The sequence below is a fragment of the Leptidea sinapis genome, chromosome 23, assembly GCF_905404315.1.
Source record: "Leptidea sinapis chromosome 23, ilLepSina1.1, whole genome shotgun sequence".
NCBI lineage: Eukaryota > Metazoa > Arthropoda > Insecta > Lepidoptera > Pieridae > Leptidea > Leptidea sinapis.
This window is the reverse complement of record NC_066287.1, coordinates 774,367-792,842: the sequence shown is the minus strand read 5'-3', so window position 1 is coordinate 792,842 and position 18,476 is coordinate 774,367. Positions and strand designations below refer to the sequence as shown.

Sequence of the window (18,476 nt, the reverse complement as noted above, 5' to 3'; positions counted from 1 at the left end):
TTACAAAAACACCATATACTTACCACCACCAAAACAACACTAACAATAAAATTCAGATTCACACACACCACGATCAGCGTTAACAAAAAAATAACCTAAATTCAACCACGCGTTGAACACTCGCGCTCAATACCTTTACTCAATGCATTTCTGAATTAGGCTCAAAGGCACAAAGGTAGTAGTGCTGTCATTTAGACAAGGTATTATTCTCAACTCTGACGTTTCAGTCTAATGTGGTCTGACGGCTGACGCAAATAAAATATTAAATAGGTATCAAACGTGTTAGATGCTCAGTGTGCTGAATACGTTGCTAATTATGTCAGTTTCACAAATCACATTTTGATAATTGATTAATTTGTCAATTTCAATTAAAAGTTATAATCCAAAACTAGCGGCACGCTATGATGGCCGTTTTGACATAATTTAATATTGATGTGAAATGTCTATTTATTCTCTAAAAAAATATAATCAAATCTATTAGTTTTTGTTGCAAGTAGTATCTGATTAAAAAGGTTTAATAAAACAAAAATATAAATGTTTACTTAATATATTTGAACAAACTGAATATTGGAATGATAATGAATATACATACTTTATATGCACATAAGAAACATATGAATACAAATATCAAATCTTTCCATCAATATTTTGCGTTTGTTACATTGTTTGTATCGAAATCCAACGGTCTTCAAAATCTTCGTTAAAGAACTTTCCCCATCGAAGAATTATCCAGCTTCCTTCAGTGATTGCACTAATTTTTTTCTTGTTGGATACTCCTTCCGTAAATATTAGCCTATAAACAGTAACATGTCTTCGGATGGCATGGGCATCAAAGCTATCGATGCCTACGACTTGCTCGTGTTCTCTTTTTTGGTGTGTGAAGTTTATTTTCTTCTGTGCCAGTCTCGCCATATTTTTCTTTAGTTATTCGTCTAACAGTTCGTTGTCCAATATTAAGCGCATCAGCTACGCGTTCAACCACTGACGTTATAGGTAAAATTGGCCCTCCATTTTGAGATTCACGATCGAAATAGTTCCTTTGTAACTATCGTGTCTGACTGTTTAGAACAGTTCTCTGCTTACGTTCGGCCATATCGACGAAATCCAAAACAAAAGGCGTAAACAGAGTCCAAATAAACGAACAAGGGTCAACAGTAATGCAGTATCAATATCCAAAATCCAAAGCCAGGTCAAAACTACATCACAATCGCAGTGCACTCACAATTTGTACATTTCGAAGCAACGTCAAATCGAAACTGCTTTGTTTTGCATTGAGCATTGACGTGAGTTTGCCGGAGGTTGTAGTTGTGCTGGCCAGCGATCCTATGTGACGATCGTATTAGACTTCATTTTTAAAAATTTTGAATTTCGAAAAACAAATGCCGTGTTTTGTGGTAAATAAGTAGTAAATAAGTTCACCAATGATTAGAATCTTATAAATATGAAAAATAAATGTTCGCAGGACCCTAATATAGTTTAGAAATCAATGTAATAAAATAAATTTTGTGTCCTAAAATTATACATTCGATAAATTTTTATGACTAACTGCACGTCATTATTGACAATAAATAACAGTAATTTGCTCCTTCAATGTAATAATTATCATTTAACAATTTTACACATCACTTATAAGGTTGTAATATTATGGAATTATTTTTTACGTATAAATATGCTTACTCTACTAATCTTTTAATAAATCAGGAAATCTTTATCTAACAATTTCTTTTTTCGTCCGGCTTTTGTAGCTTAATACTAAGTAAGTATATAGGTATATCACCTTTAGATGAATTATATAGAAACACTTAATATTCACTTATTTAACTTCACCACGTAAATTATTGTCACGCACGCAAAATTTACAAATAAATTACGAAAACAAAACCAACGTGTTTGGTAACAAACTAACATGTGAAGGTTAATAAAGAAAACAAAAACTCTTTCAAAGACAAATAAAATTGTTTTCGCCCTTTATATTATAAACTATAGTAAAATATGATGGTAATACCTACTGTATTTTTTAAGCTACGGATGTATTATGAATTATATAATACGTTTCATGACAATTGCAATAAGCCCAAATATTACCATCCTTGATTTTGATTACATTCCTTGAAATTTAATGAGATTGTTCCTGTTACTTGTAAAGTTGACCATTTGTTGACTTGTGACGGTTTTTAAATACACCTGGAATTCAGTCATTAAACACCACTCATTTAAATATATATAAAGACACAGCTGCGACATTTTTATTGTGCGAATAACATTACGGTTTCGAACTATGCTTCATAGTTCATACACGCGACGTCTCCATTTTTGGTAAGTACTATAAGTTTGTGGGCGTTCGAAGAATAGACGCTCAATTAAAAGCCATTAATATCTGATTTTATGACGTCACTCGTAAAATTTAATGTCTATCAAATGACAATCACTATAAAGAGAAGGTTATTTTTACTATCAATAAAACTGCAATCCATATTGCCTTTCGAAACATGTCTAGATTATTATTGCTTTTAATATTATTAATAATAATTCTATTATGCTTATTATTAACATCAACTAATATTTTTTATCGTAAGATTTAACAAGAAAAGCTAGACATTAATCTGCAAACGCAAGCACAGACGAGTAAAAAAGTAAGGACTCCGTGTCACCTTACATTTTTTTTTATTTATTTATTTATATAACCACACTACATCCATCATTACAAGCTGAACCTAATGCCTAGTAAATACATAGCTAAAGCGACTTCTCTTCTAACCTCAATTTTGTAATAACCCACCATGCTTAACAGAAACAAAGTAGGATACAATAATGGGTAGCCCGGATATACCCCAAACTGCTTGAGATACATGAATCTAAGGAACTTATTCTGTATACGTTCAAGCATAAATTTATATTTAGCCTCATGGGGAAGACCAGATTGCAGAATTACATAACATAACAGTGAGGCATCAAAACAAGCCGGTAAACGTGTAAATACATAGCCCCACGCATACACTTACACTAATACAAGCCGATCGCCGCCATTATGAGAATTGTCATCGCCTGTGACAGATCAGATTGCGTCGCAATAAAATATTTTATCTACACCCATGCTTTAAATCCTCTATTATAAATTATGAAACAGTTAGCTTATTGCCAACATTAAAACACCCAATGTCTTAATAACCATTACATCATCCAAAGGAGTGTTGTAATGTTGTACTGAATTTCATAACCTTCTTTTGATTTTTTTTCGATCCCTTCATGCGCTAAGTGTTTCAACAGACAGCCACATTCTAATCGCTCGATGCGTGGTTTCTGTATGAATTTCAAAAAAAGAACATTTTCGTTTACGCGCGTTCCACACTACTAGAACGTCGCGCGCCGTAAAAAAAAGTGGGTTATTCGAATCCCCGCCATTTTTCTTCGATATTTTTATTGTTTTGTTTACAAAAAATGAGCAATTCAAGTTTTGACAGCACACCGCCAGATATTTTAAACGCTGCAATGTAAATTACTACTAAAATAAATAATTCTTTCATTAATACTTAGTTTATTTGTATATAATCAGTAATGGATGATATTAGGTTACTACCAGGAATTGCTGTTTTAATGTTAGCAGTAAGCTAACTGTTTCAGAATCTTTTAAAGGATTCATATTCTGGGTGTAGATAAAGTCTTATATGCAACTGTTGTTAATTAGGTATAAAAACATTCATGTGATACTATTATCTCACTCGGCTTCGCCTCGTGTGTTAAACCCGCATTCGAGTTTTAAATAGTTTTAATACCCCTTATTACACAACAATTGCATAAATAACTATTAAAAATGCCGTCGTGCGTTGTGAAAAAGTGTAAAAACAATAATATAAAAGTATTTGTGGATATATCCTTATTTAAGGGAGAAAAAAAAAATATGTAACTGGTATACCCCGTAACCGCACACACACTAGCATAAAGTTGCTTCACTTGTTGATATCACGGCGCGCAGTCCTTCTTTTTTTACTCGTCCGTGAACGCAACTTGTTGTTATGCATGAGCACTGAGAAAACCTACAGGACTGTGTAATTAATTAAAATAAATTATTTGTTTACAATAATTTTTTTGAAGCGAATCTTTTATACGGACGTTCATGCCTCTGCAAATGGGCCCGCGGGCTCTCTATACGCGCTTAGTGTTAGATGTATCATGTAAGCGTTACACGAGAGCGTCAGATTTATTACCGCTATACGATATATTATGTACATATACAAAGTGGCAGCTGCCGCAGCAGTATTAGTTTTTACTTCCGCCGTTTTGCGTTATAGTACTAGCTGTGGAAGTAATTACTTAACTAAGTAAAAGTTTGTACTAATGAAAATTATTTTTTTAAACCACGTCAAATTTAACATTTGAACATCCTTACCGAGATATATCGTATTTTTATTAAAAAAATCCCGCTGGGTGTCTTGCGCCTGTTGTTCTCAGGTCGGAGGCACACTATTTTGGACGGACAGTAGTTTTTGACATTGATTAGGAGATTTTTACTAACAAGTCTTTGCGGCTGGCTGTAGAAATCTCATTCGCTATGGAAATCTCCATTGGAGAATGACGAGATTCTTTACTGCATAATGGATTGGGGCATTGGCTGATTTTTATTTTTTCCACATTACACATTTTGTTATTACTATTTAAAACATGATTTAATCGCCTTAAGTCATTCAATTAAAAAATAAATAAAAAAATCTAAAATAATGTTGTGTTATTATTTAGAACCGGTAAGACAGATGTTCCAGCGCTGTGAATTTGCCAGGTTGCATTAGAGTTATTAAAGTCACCGACTATCAATGTGTTCACTGTGGGATGTTCGTCAATGATTCTGTAAATTAATGTGACTGGATATTGTTTGTGTATAGATATCAGTAATTTTCAAAATTAAATCTGTAACTTAAACGATGCTATGAAAATACCAATTTCATAATCAAGTTAATGTCTTTAAATTTAGCATTTCTGCAATTTCCTTTTCCTACTCCATTGTCAAGTCATAAAGTGCACCTTCATATTTGTGTTGAGTAAGTAAGGTGGAACTATTGCTGTTACCACTACGGAACAGGTAAAAGAGATTAGAAAAAATAGTCCCTGATTCGTCCCTGACGCGTGTCGTCGCTTGTCGCTCATCAGTCTCTTTAATTCAACTAGAAGCTAGGGACTAATAGTCTAAACACATGATCGGGTTTTGGTACCGTCGGACCATCGGACGGTCCGGTGGCTGCCTGGCACCAATTGGTCCGCTGTCGTACTCAGTATGGTCCAGACACAAAAAAAAAGTGCGTGCATGTAATCATTACGCGCGATTGAAGTAAACTTAATAATTATTAACTTTAGGAATTATTAACAGACACATTAATATATTACATTAAATAAAGCCGTTTTACCGACTAAAGAGTACGTATAACAGAAGAACTAGGATCATTGTTAAATTTTTTGCTATTTTTTTTCTCGGAAAAGCTGACGATGTTCATCTTTTGAGCAAAGTTGGCATTATCTCTACCTAAAATAAAAAATGCCTTTACTAATATATAATATAATTAATATTAGTTATTAACAAGTGAGATTTTATATATTTTACAAAGAATTATATAATGTTATATTTTGATATTATTATTCATCAGAATATAACTACACACAGTACATTTTACTACTACACTACAATAACACTTATACTTTTTACAGGGCAGGTTGTTGATTTTCTCTTTTAGTCTTATTTATTGATGGAAGAGTAAAATGTTCCTGAGATTCCGCCATTTTATTTGACTGATTATTATTTTCATTATATATTCTATTTATAATTCAGTTCATTGTCCATTCGCATATTTTAAAATTTTCACTCATTAATAAAATAATTGACAATAAGAAATTGAAGGTTAAATTATTGTTGGCTCAATAGCAAACCCGGCGAACTCTGTTTCGCCACCAGGTGGCTTCGTTTTATGTAACATTTCGTTTGGTGATTAAAAGAAGAATTTTTTTTTTTTTGTTTTATATTTGAAAAGGAAAAATTTTATTTCATTTCACAACAGTAATGAATTCATTTCGATAAAAAAATGAAGTGTTATTTAGTTGAACTTCTCTAAGTAAATGAAAGTGAATCCAAAGTAAATACTGAATCGAAGCGTTATACGTGTCCGCAAATTATCCGTTTCATTGAAGTGCTCTTTGGTAAACCACATTTTTTGTTTTTTGGCCTGACGTTTACACAAACAAAGCGGATGGTTTCCCAACTCGTGAACACGCAACGTATAACTGCCCATGTGAAAAACAATGATTTTCTAAATTTATCCCGCAAACAATAAGCGATTGTCATTGCGAACACATACATTTTCACCTGCGTACTTTCCGTTAATAATGGTTGCCTCAATCAAATTCGGCATAAGTCTTTTTACCGAAAGTCGAGTACCTACCGATGCAAAGTCGCGGTGGATTCAAATTACGCAATATCATAATAACTATACCAACTTTGAGTTGCAAGTTATGTGGTGAAAATCCTGGTAACTCCAAAGAGTTCAAAAACTCCTTTAGATAATTTACTACATCATCGGGATTTGTTATGGAATCAACGGATTTGTATGTCACCAAATCGCCAGCAATTTTTGATTGAATGGTGAAATTCAGTGCGTGTACATCATTATTCCTTGCGGCAAGAATTGCTCGTTGACTTAACCAAGCATAATTCTGATAATTCTTACTAAAGTTTGGGAAAACATTTTCAATAAGAGCTAATTGAGAGTCTACAAATCGGCAACAGTCGTTGGTAAGAGTAATTAATCCAGATGTCGCATCAACTGGGACTTTTCCATTTCCAACAACTAACAATTGTTTGGAAAATTGTACAGCACTTTGATCATTTTGAAATTAAACTCTCATATTAGTGGTTAGCGATAATGTTTTTACGTTATTCCATAAAGGTGATGCCTTCAGGTAAGCATTCAATTCATCTGCAGGCGTTCCACGGAGAATTACTGGCAACGTCTGCCTGAAATCGCCTGCCAACAATATCATCAAGCCGCCAAAGATGTTGTTATTTCGCCGAAGATCCTTCAGTGTGAAGTTAAGTGCTTCAAGTGATTTCTTATGTGCCATTGTGCACTCATCCCAAACAATGAGCTTGCATAGCATCAACAATTATCCCATTGCACTAGATCGGGAAATATTGCATGTTTAAGTTAATTAAGTAAGTATTAAGTAAGTGCAATTGTGTTTAAATTGAGTGGCAAAGAGAATTTTTAGCAATGAACGACCCCATTGTGCCTTTATTAGCGACGCGTATAGTGATTGCTATCACCTACCGCCCCTTTGTGAGTTTATGAGAAATTAATTTCTATCGTACATAAAGGACAGGTTGTAGCTAAAACGCCTTTTGTTTTAAACTACGGAATTAGGGAGCTATGTTTTGTTAAACTACGAAATAATAATTATTGAAAAACATTGGTTTAGTTTACTATTATTACAATTATTGAGTCTAGAAAACAATTGTATAATTTATACGCCTAGATAGAGCCTCTTACTGAGAGGCAACGCATGGATAAAGGCCAGGTTTATGACTTTAGTGTGCATGACAGCTACGTCTCTACACTCGCGATACGTCAGTCACTTTGTTTTAGTGTGCGTGCTTTCCTGAATATAGTTACTACCTGTTCACCTCTATTTTTTACTAACGTGTTTACAGCTGTCACATTCCATGTAGACGTATAAATTATTTAAGTATTATATTATGTGATATGTCTAAAATATTTAAAATGTATTCTTAATAATATAAATCAACCATTTTGGTAACTTAATGCAATCAAACTCAAATTGAGTATAAATATAATGGTAGGATAGAATACCCTTTTAATATTACTACTTTTATACGACAGGGATACATTCGAAACATACAACTACCTAAAAAAGAAGCGCTTCAGAAATGTACACGAAGGCTAGGATTGATTCGTTTAATTCTATCCAGCGTAAAAGAATTACGTCATTCATGTCCAGGGTTGAGACGTGTAATAACGGCATTATCAGAAGTCTGTCTGACAGGCTGATGCTAACGCCAAAGCTATGTCACATCTTGATCGAATAGTGGCCAAAATCAATGAAATGACAAATGTTTTCCTGTCATAGACCACCAGTATTATTGTCCACCGCTTGCATTAATGTTTCGTATACTTGTATTTGCTGTTCATTCAGCAACGGCACATTATTTCGAACGAATTCCTGCAATGTATTATGTATCAACATTGTATTGCAGCTCTCGATTTAATTCTTGCTTGAATGCATCGTGCATCGATCGATTTGGCGCAATCATTCCTACTTCAATCAGCAGCTTGTTTGCAATAGTCAAGCATTGATCCTCAATCAGAATCTATCCTTCACTGTAGATTTCATCGGTTATTTGGATGACAGGATTATTCGTTTGAATGCGCAAGCGATGCAAGATATCTTTACATATGTCGTCTTTGTATTTGTTCCATAACTGAATTGGTTGTGAAGGAAAACATGTGGTGATGATAATTGCGAACAGCGTTCGTATTTGGTACGCATTTGATGAAGTAACTGAATCCGCAAGTATTAAATCCCAATGAGAATCGTTCTCCAGCAAACTGAATAGTTGACATGCTTCTCGATATGTTTGGCATTGGTGGCCATTCACAGTTTTCAAATGCGCAGATGATTTTGGTCCACGTACATTTACCAACAGCAGTCGCAAAAAAAAACATTCATCATTTCTAGGGTGAATGAATGATGTCGATGGTGGTCTCTCAGCTCGTTGTGCCGCATTAGCCTCAGTGAAGTAAACTCTTTGGCCATTTTCCAAATGCACTGCTAAATGTACAACTGTGGGATATCTTTCATGAATTCGAAATGACAATAATCGCCAAAGTGCTTCATTAGTACTCACGTATCTGCCCATTTGGAAGTTGCTGATTTCGTCATTCGCATTTTCCCATGTAATACCAAACACAGCCATGTCGCTGCCTTTTGTTACGTTCTTGTACAAATATTTGATTGATTTGGCCGAATGACAACTCTCAACGTTTGCATGTGTTTCGAAAATTCGTGATAGCAGCGGGCAATATGGTACAATGAATTCATTTCCGATCTCAATCTCTTGATTTTGAACTTTAACTTTGATAGTTCGACCATTATCTTCTTTTGAACGCCGACGATAAACTGGATATCCATCGTTCCCTGTGACTGTTTCAGCAACTAACGGTCGCGGATATCGTTTTGTGCACTTTCCATCAGCCATGCAAGGCGATAATGGATTTAATGCACCGCAGGGTCCATGCACCATCTGTGTCGTCACAATGTCGTGTAGATGGGGATCAGTGACTGGATCAGGAATTTCAGCTGATATGATGTCATCCACTTCATTTGAATGTAATTTGTTCAGCAACCAAATTAGGATATGAGCATGCGGTAGTCCACGCTTCTGCCATTCCACCGAGTACATATAACAACGTGTGTCACCAAAAACTCGATACTTAGTAAGCACATCCATCATAACCTTGAGTGTTTGCTGAAATACTCTGGCGATTATCTCATGGCGATCTTGCGGTTTTTGGCCCGGTTCCAACTCACGTTCAATTTCCGTCCACTTCGAATTGCATGTGAACGTAATAAATAAATCCGGAGTTCCATAATTTCGCACGTACGTCATAGTGTCTTGAGCGTATTCGTGGATGTGGCGTGGGCTTCCGATATAAGATGATGGGAGAATCGGCAGACGTCCAATATTCTGAACATGACCATCTGAATGAATAGCATCACGCAAGTGTATATAGTCCTCAGATCGTAGCTTTGCCTGATTGAATCGGATGAACGCTAAACGTTCGTTCTCGACTTTGACATACATGTCGACAGCGAATTGCTGGAATAGCCGACGGCACTTCAGAGTGACATTCTCCTCATGTGTACGAATCATCATACGATACGCATAGTAATTCATTGCGCTTAGATTTTTATTCGTTGATACGCCTGAAAATGCAAAATTAAATGAATTGTTAATGGAAACCAATAATAGCAATAATAGCAATAATTAGTGTGTGAATATTGTACCTGTAATTGGATCGACCATCTTCAACGTGATAAATGATTGATTGGATATTGTAACGCATCGTACAAACGATGTGTCTCGTTTACACGATGCATGATATTGCTTCTTCGCTGAACGACAATGTCTCGCGATTTAGTTGGATCGCCAACAATAATTGCAGCAACATCATTAACGGTGGGTGCATTGAATCTTCGCACATGTTCACCTGTTGGGTTACAATCCGCTCCTATGACAAATTTGTGCGTATCCGATGGCATTCGTTCCAATGCTGTTTTGAACACATTAACCACAGCATTATTAGCGTGAAAAAATGCTTGCAACTGTTCAATAATTCGTCTCTTTAACTGTTGTGTTCCCTGTATATTGCACCGCACATTCAGCTGATCCACCATCGACGAAATGAAATATATTTGCAGAAATTGATGCGGTTCATCTGGTGTTGGCACCATTGAACCATGCAAATGATATATTTGTCCTTGTATCTGTAATTGCAAACAATCATTTGTTGAAGAATACGGTGTAACTTCTGATCTTGTGATGGTGTAGTCTGTGGTGTATATGTAGTTGTTATGTGTTGCAATTCATTGTGTTGGTGGGAGTGATTGGTTATGTGTGTTGTATCTTTTACCTTGCAAGTCGGCATGAAGCCGCCTTCTCGAATGATATTAGCTCCAAAGGAAGTCATGCGAAAGCAGTTATTGTATTCAAGGATGTGTTGAAGAAAATGGCTGGAATCGGGATCACTTCAATCGAACAATGGTTTCAGTGGCTGTGGTGGTGTAAGTAATGGATCCATTTTGACTTTTCCACTTGCGCAGCACAATCCAGCCGTTTCTCTTTTAAACTTTAACGCATTGCAATATCGGCATATAGTCGTCATTGGTCCAATATCTAAATTTTCATCATCACTGTAGTTCGCAGTGGGATCAAATTGGAATGCCAAGCGATTGTATGATGCCAATGATCTTCGTGTGCTCACGCGTTGTCTCAATCGGGCATTTTCTCTTATTATATTTTGTCTTTCTTCGCTTAAGTACTGTGAATACACTTGTTGATGGCTTGCATGGCTTGTGCGGCGGCCTCTAGGCATTTTGGACTATGGACAAAGTGGTGAATTTAACCTCAAAAGTCAAATGCACGATCCACATAATTTACACAGTTCAACTTACCACCTTAAAGACAAATGCCTGCTGTTGAAATTCAATAAAAATTTGCACAATACACGTGATTGATTTGATGGTTTCCAATTGAAATGTTAGGAAATGAATAACTTATTTTTTTTACTTTTTTTTTTCACAATTTCACAGTGAATACAATACCGGTTTGTCACATGAAATTAACTGAGCAGAGAACAATGAGTAGCTGTCAAACAATGTATCACGCACCGGCGCCATCTACTTAAAATATTGGTTTGTAGTAGGTACATGCTATGTATCAGAGATGGCGCTGTATGTGAAAAAAGATTTTCCCGCTTTTCTGTTGAAAATTTTCCTGAATTTTCTTTGCTATAAACCTCACGGAGCCCCAGACCTTTCCAACGAATGCAAAACCGTGGAAATCGGTTCGTGTGTTCTGGAGTTTTAGCGTCAGGAAGGAAAACCCGACTTATTTTTATATAGTAGAGATATAAATATGACGTTGCTATTGAACATTAACAAATATGGCTGTATGGGCTCGAACCCTTTGCCTATCCTAATAAAACGAAAACGAAAAACAAAAACCAAGAACAAATTAACGAATGTCAGAAAATTTCTGAAACCTTAATATTATTTATTGAAATAGTAGTAATACATTAGCAATAATACACTTGGAGATTTTTAAAAAATATTACTGAGCAATTTGAAACATTTTTTAAAACCATTACATTGTAACGGCTTAAAAAATTCTTTCAATTGACTCTTGTACTGAGCGTTTCTTCCGTCAGAAAAAAATTCTGAGTTACCAAAGATTCGCGCCTAACGGCCATTCCCAATATTCAGTCTATCGCCGGTTGTGGCCTACTTGAGATATAAAATCGTAACTATCGTTGACTTTACTGTCCCAATAACCTTATCGACGGTAACTCACCTTATCCGTACTCGCAGTCTGTCAATGGGACGACGTATAGCTTACTAGCGATATAAAGTTTGTATGGAAATTGCAGTTCACGCGTCCCAATATAAGGCGATAAGAATGACGTATCGGGTATACTGGGACAGCTTCAGATTATTGACAGCTAATTACTGACAGTAGAAGGTAGTAAATTATCTCTATCTGTAGATAGTATATTGGGAACGGCCGTAAATAAGTTTGACTTCAATAATAACATTGTGCGATGGACCATGCGACATACCATCGAATATGGTCCGCTATCGGACCGCGTCCGATAGTTAGGCCGTACCAAATACGATCATGTATTTATAGCTTTATACGTGCGCACGTGACGTACACTTGACGCACACAAACAAAGCTCGCTATTGGTATTTGGATGTCACACTTACTGTACAAACACTGTGCTTGAAGCACAATGGAATCACCGGTAATCTATGCAAGCATTGAAAGAAGTGTAGGTTTCGCAGAGGACGCTATCCATGCCGAGAACAATCGCGCTTTGCTTTGATTATGTGCATGCATAACGAGCATTGTATATTTTTTGTTTAAGCTTATTGCAATAGTATCGTTTCTTGTGAATTTTGTAGTAGTGTGCTACATTTTTGAAATTAAAGTTAAAATTATTATTTTTCACTTACCGAAGAAAAGATAAGATACCTTCTCAGTTGATACTTGAAGTCTGGCCTATTGTCTTACAAGTAATAATAGGACAACACGGCAATATAACTAATTGTCTAATTGAGGACATTTCTAACAATTCTAAAGAGAAAGAATCATGATTCATAAAGGAAATGATCGAAAAGGTCTACTTTTTTTAATAAAATATATTGTGTTACTTTTTGTACTTACTTTGCAATAATTGCATTCCGCAAGTCTGGATCCCTTTAGATACTTTTTTTAGTTAGACTTACATTATCACTTTTAACATATCTTAGCTTCAATATTTTTCACAGCGAAAATAAGTAGTTAACTAGCAACGAAGGATAAAAGGTCAACAACAGATGTTTGCTATAATGTGACGTCATGCACAATGGACAACATGGTCGCTGCGTTTTGGTTGTTTTAGTCAACAGATACAAAATCGCAAATTATTTTAACAAAATAAAAATACTTGCAATTTACAATTGACAATTGGACGGCTTATAATATTTCAAGCATTCCATTATTGCAAAAAAAAACGTTTTTTATTTGCAATTAATTTTATGTGCCTTATTATAACTACACGATCAGTTGTTTGACGTGTTTAAATTTGCTTTTATATTGTCAGGCAATTCATAAGGGTGAATTCACAACAAAATATTGTCTTTAGAGTTTAGTTTTGTAGCTGCATAATATCTATCACCCACATCTAAAAGTTTAATTATACTACAGAGTAGGGATGGATATACTTACGTATAAATTATACCTATGGAAAACCAAAAAATTAAAGAAATCGTTTGTTGAGTGAGGACTGTATATTTGTTGCTGGTGGATGGTGAACTAAGGTTAGAATATATATTTACTTGCTGAACCTAGGAGGCTTTATATTCCAATAGTCAGCTCTCCTTCTATCGATTCCGTTTAAAAATATTAAAGTGATATAGTTATATGATAGAGATTATACAGGATGTTGTAATACTTTGATGGTCTTTAGTCATCAAATAGCCAAATAATAAGTAATATTGGTAAAAGACAATAAAACTGAATATAAAGTTATCTATGCAGTTAAAAGTGGACTGGTTCTAATTATTTTTCGGTGTTCAAGCCTTGAAATGAACTCTAGCGCTTGGAACTCAAAAATCACCATCCTGTGTCAGTATAAAATTTTTAATACGTTTTGGGCACAAATTCAGGATCTGGTGAAAAAGATCTTAACTATCATCATCATCATGATCAGCCGGAAGTCGTCCACTGCTGGACAAAATCCTCCCCCAAAGATCTTCACGATGATCGGTTCGCTCTGCCCTCACTCAACGTATTCCGGCGATCTTGAACAGATCGTCGGTCCATCTATATCATATCTTAACTATATAAATAAATAAAATAAAAAAGCCTTTATTACTGTACAAATTTTACATACTAGGCACTAAAATAGTAAAAAAGTGCCTCTAAATACTATCGGCAAACGGCCAATCTTAACTATACTTGAAAATAATTATTTTAACGTAGAAAACGTATTTTGTTAACATAAAAGGAGTCGGCCGCAAGTCAAGAAGTGAATTGAAACCACTATGGACATTTATACAGAGTTAATCCAAAATATAAACATAGAGCTGTATTTTTCAACATTGCTTTTAACAACCAAATTTAGAAACAAACTCAAAAACCTTTGTGTTTAGTCTTGGATCATTTATACGTCTAGATAGACTGTGACAGCTGTGAAAACGTCGAAAAAATTTGAGGTTGTCAGTTAATCTCTATTTTGAGCAATTCACGCACACTAACACAAAGTGACATACAAATCGCGAGAGTAAGACGTAGCTTGTCAAGTACACCTAAGTAATAAACCTGGCCTATTTTCATCGGTCTAGCATCAAGAACCTCTATCTAGACGTATAAATTATCAAAGGTAACTTTATTTGTAAAAAAAAACTCGTTTAAAAAAGGAGATTGAAACGCTTCCAATCATTCCTGGGCCCAAGTGATAACAAGATTAAAGTAGCACCCTATAAAAGATAACATTTAAATAATCCATAATTGAAAATTTTGCAAGATTTATCAATCTAGGACCTGAGTAATCCAAGATATAAAAATGAGGTTATGTCTTAAACTATATGTTGACAGCTCATCTATAGTAGATTTATTAAATGCCTAGCTGCTAAGGATTTATCACATACTTATATCAGATGGGTACCAACCTTGTTTTTTTTAGATAAAAAATACCTACCTATCTACGTGTAACTATCTCATACTGTAACGACATTTTTTGCATTATAATAGAAGACACTTGGTAATTAGATATTATTATATCAATATTATATCTAGTATACCTAAATTAAGAGATTGTATTATTTGCTCAAATAATATATACTCATTAGCTCATGCATGAACTGCAAAACAGACTGCTAGAGACAACTTTCCTTGGAATTCAATTGGGTAGGTAGTTAACAAGCCGGTAACTCAACGAATACAACAAGTAACAACTTACAAGAAACGAAGTGACAAGGACGAAGAAATGAAATGATCTGTCAGACTGTCATTGTCAAAGTGAAGATAGCATTGAGGAACAAGGATTTCACTCGTATCGATTTTTTATGTAAATCGATTTATTGATAATAAAATAATTGCTCAGTTCTGTTTTTTCCTGAGATAATAATATATTTTATTCATAATAATATGGTCATTTGATCATAAACTATGCACCTAACTAATATTATTGAAATAAAACAACTGGGTCTAAATGTTATTTTAATCGATTAAATATTCATTCGATTACATTTTAATCGATTTTCTTTATATTAATGTTTTTTCGGTTTGTAGATTGCAAAATGAGCTAGTTTTTTGTATTTTACAAAAGAAAAATATACCCTTTTTTTAAGTATATTTCAACTTGTTAACCATTAGGCCCAAAAGTCCCATTCTCCTTTAAGTTAAACTAGAATGAACAATCAACTGGATTTGTCATAGTGTTGTGTTTATCACTCATAAGCTTTTGTTCTGTAATTTTGTTATTATATCAATATTTTTACAAAACAAGAAATATTTTGACTAAAAATCGAAGGTACTTACATATGAAAGGTAAAGTTTTTTTTTTTTTTTTATGGAACAGGAGGACAAACGAGCGTACGGGTCACCTGGTGTTAAGTGATCACCGCCGCCCACTTTCTCTTGCAACACCAGAGGAATCACAAGAGCGTTGCCGGCCTTTAAGGACGGTGTACGCGCTTTTTTTGAAGGTACCCTTGTCTAATCGTCCCGGAAGCATCGAAAAAGAAGCTCATTCCACAGCTTTTCGTGGAAGAAAGTTCCTTGAAAACCGCACTGTGGAGGACCGCCACACATCCAGATGGTGGGGATGATATCCTTATTTATGGCGTGTCGTGCGAAGGTGGAATTCGGCGACAGAAATCAGGTGAAACAGCTCTTCGGAACACTCCCCGTGATAAATGTGGTAGAAGACACACAATGAAGCGACGTCTTTACGCAACGCCAAGTGATCCAGCCATTCACAGAGCACTGAGTCCTCGACAATTCGAGCTGCTCTACGTTGCACGCGGTTAAATGGATCGAGCAGATACTGGGATGCGCCAGACCAGAGATGAGAGCAATACTCCATGTGTGGCCGGACCTGCGCTTTGTAGAGCGCTAGAATATGGGCCGGCTTGAAGTATTGCCGTGCTCTATTGATGACGCCCAGCTTCTTCGAAGCCAATTTGGCTTTGCCCTCCAGATGGCCACGGAATTGGCAATCGCCCGAGATTTCGAGACCCAGTATTCGGATACTAGGCGAGGCTCTAAGAGAAGTGTTCTCGAAGAGCGGTGATACGACAAATGGGGTTTTTTTAGTGGTAAACGCGCAAACTTGAGTCTTCTGGGGGTTAAATTGGACAAGGTTCAATTTACCCCATTCCGCGACCTTCTCGAGAGAGGACTCGATAGAAGACACAAGTATCTCCAGGCACTGGTCGACGATTTCCCGAGAGAGATCTGCATGGCCCGTGTATAGTGTGATTTTCATTCAGCACGGCATTTGCAGCCTAATATATAACATATCACTACGTTTCTTGAAATGAATTATTTGCAGCCTTCAATTAACACTTATACGATGATTGAACGTTGGTATTGACCACAAAAATTTACAAATAAATTACGAGTACAACCAACATGTTGGTCCCAAGCAAAGATTGTGATCAACAAAATTCCAAAACTCTGACAAAGTTGCAAAATAGATTTTCTGTCATTTTTATCTCTAACAGCAATTTTCTTGACACATCCATGTACAAACTACATCCTAGTATAGAAATTTAATTCTAGAGATGTAACATTGACAAGGAATCCTGTCGGTAATGGAAAAAGTAGTAAAGTAGTGCGGGGCTAGAAACGTGGCAGAAGCTGCGAAGCCCTACTAAATACTAATCCTAAAGTCCTAATTACGAGTACACATTATAACAATTGTTTAAATTTAGCAATATTTTGCTATTTTTATATGATAATTTTATTTCCTTAACATTGATTTTCATTTTTTGTTACCCCAAACTTGTTCAGAATTTGTAAGTGATAAAGTGTATTTTTAAAATAACGATATATATCTTCCTTAGTTCACAGACACGCGCGATATTCTTGATGACCAAATGCCAACTAATTAGGTATCATTCGAAATTCAAATTTTGAAGTCAGACTTTGAAGAGAACTGGTGCAAGAAGCCAGGTAGGAAGGTAGTTATACAAATTGAATTTGTAACCAAAATTTATTAATGATGCTGGATTCGAACCCGCGACCTCTCGGGTTCCGGTTCAACCTTTCTAATGACGCATGATCTTAAACCTTGGTATGTCATGTTCAAATCTCAGGTTGTGGCTCCATCTACAGGATCTACTTTGCAGTTGATAACCGGATAGGAATAGGACATTGACTTGAGATGTCGCTCTATAAAATCAAAATTTGTTATTTATAAAGTGAAAGCCCTCACTTCTGGGAATAATTAAATTAACTTTGTAACCAAAATTTATGAATGATAAGGAATTAATGAATGATGATTAATTAATAATTAATTAATTGATGAACCCGTGATTTGTCGGGTTGCGTCTGAGCGCTCTTCTAAATGAGCGAACCGTTCGAGTCAAAAATTACAAATTTAATTTGTATAATTAATCCCATAAGTGAGGAATATCACTTTAAAAATAACAAATTATCAAGCGGTAGTTAATTAAATGAAATAAAAAATTTGAATTCGGTTTTGTAAGCCGTGCGTAGCCATATACCTAAAAATGTTCATGGAATTCCTAACTTGTTTAGACAAAGTTAAATTATTTTTATTCAAATAGCTTCATAAAAACATTTTTGAATCATTGACAATCACATCACGTACTTAGTAGTACTCACTCTCAAGCCACTTTTAATTCGAATCCCGGTGGGTTGAAACATTTATATGATTGTTTACGAGTCATGGATTTTTATATTATATAGATTTATTTAGCCTTTTCTAGCACCCATAAATCACGCCTTGACTATATGTAAAAGTGCATCAATAACTAAATAATAATTGTGCTAAACAAAACTTCATTTCTCCAAACAATATTTGTTCACTTAATAAAATATGTAGAGTAACAACTCTATATAAATCCCTATAATGTACTGCAAAGAAATCTTGTTACATACATATATGGGTGATATTAGCATAGAAAAC

The 18,476-nt window shown here is 35.1% G+C and overlaps 2 protein-coding genes across 2 annotated transcripts in view; both read right to left on the bottom strand.

Annotated features, from left to right (window-relative positions):
- The window catches only part of LOC126971401 (alpha-1,3-mannosyl-glycoprotein 2-beta-N-acetylglucosaminyltransferase), a 258,468-nt gene that overhangs the window by 40,458 nt on the left and 199,534 nt on the right, over positions 1-18,476 (bottom strand). The window lies entirely within an intron of this gene.
- Positions 7,328-11,380, bottom strand: LOC126971378 (uncharacterized). The gene is made up of 4 exons (XM_050817681.1): positions 11,230-11,380; positions 10,689-11,156; positions 10,063-10,542; positions 7,328-9,981 (listed from the first exon to the last, which is right to left on the bottom strand). Exons 3-4 carry the CDS (start codon positions 10,079-10,081, stop codon positions 8,366-8,368), a joined length of 1,635 nt encoding a protein of 544 aa, XP_050673638.1. The 5' UTR covers positions 10,082-10,542; positions 10,689-11,156; positions 11,230-11,380; the 3' UTR covers positions 7,328-8,365.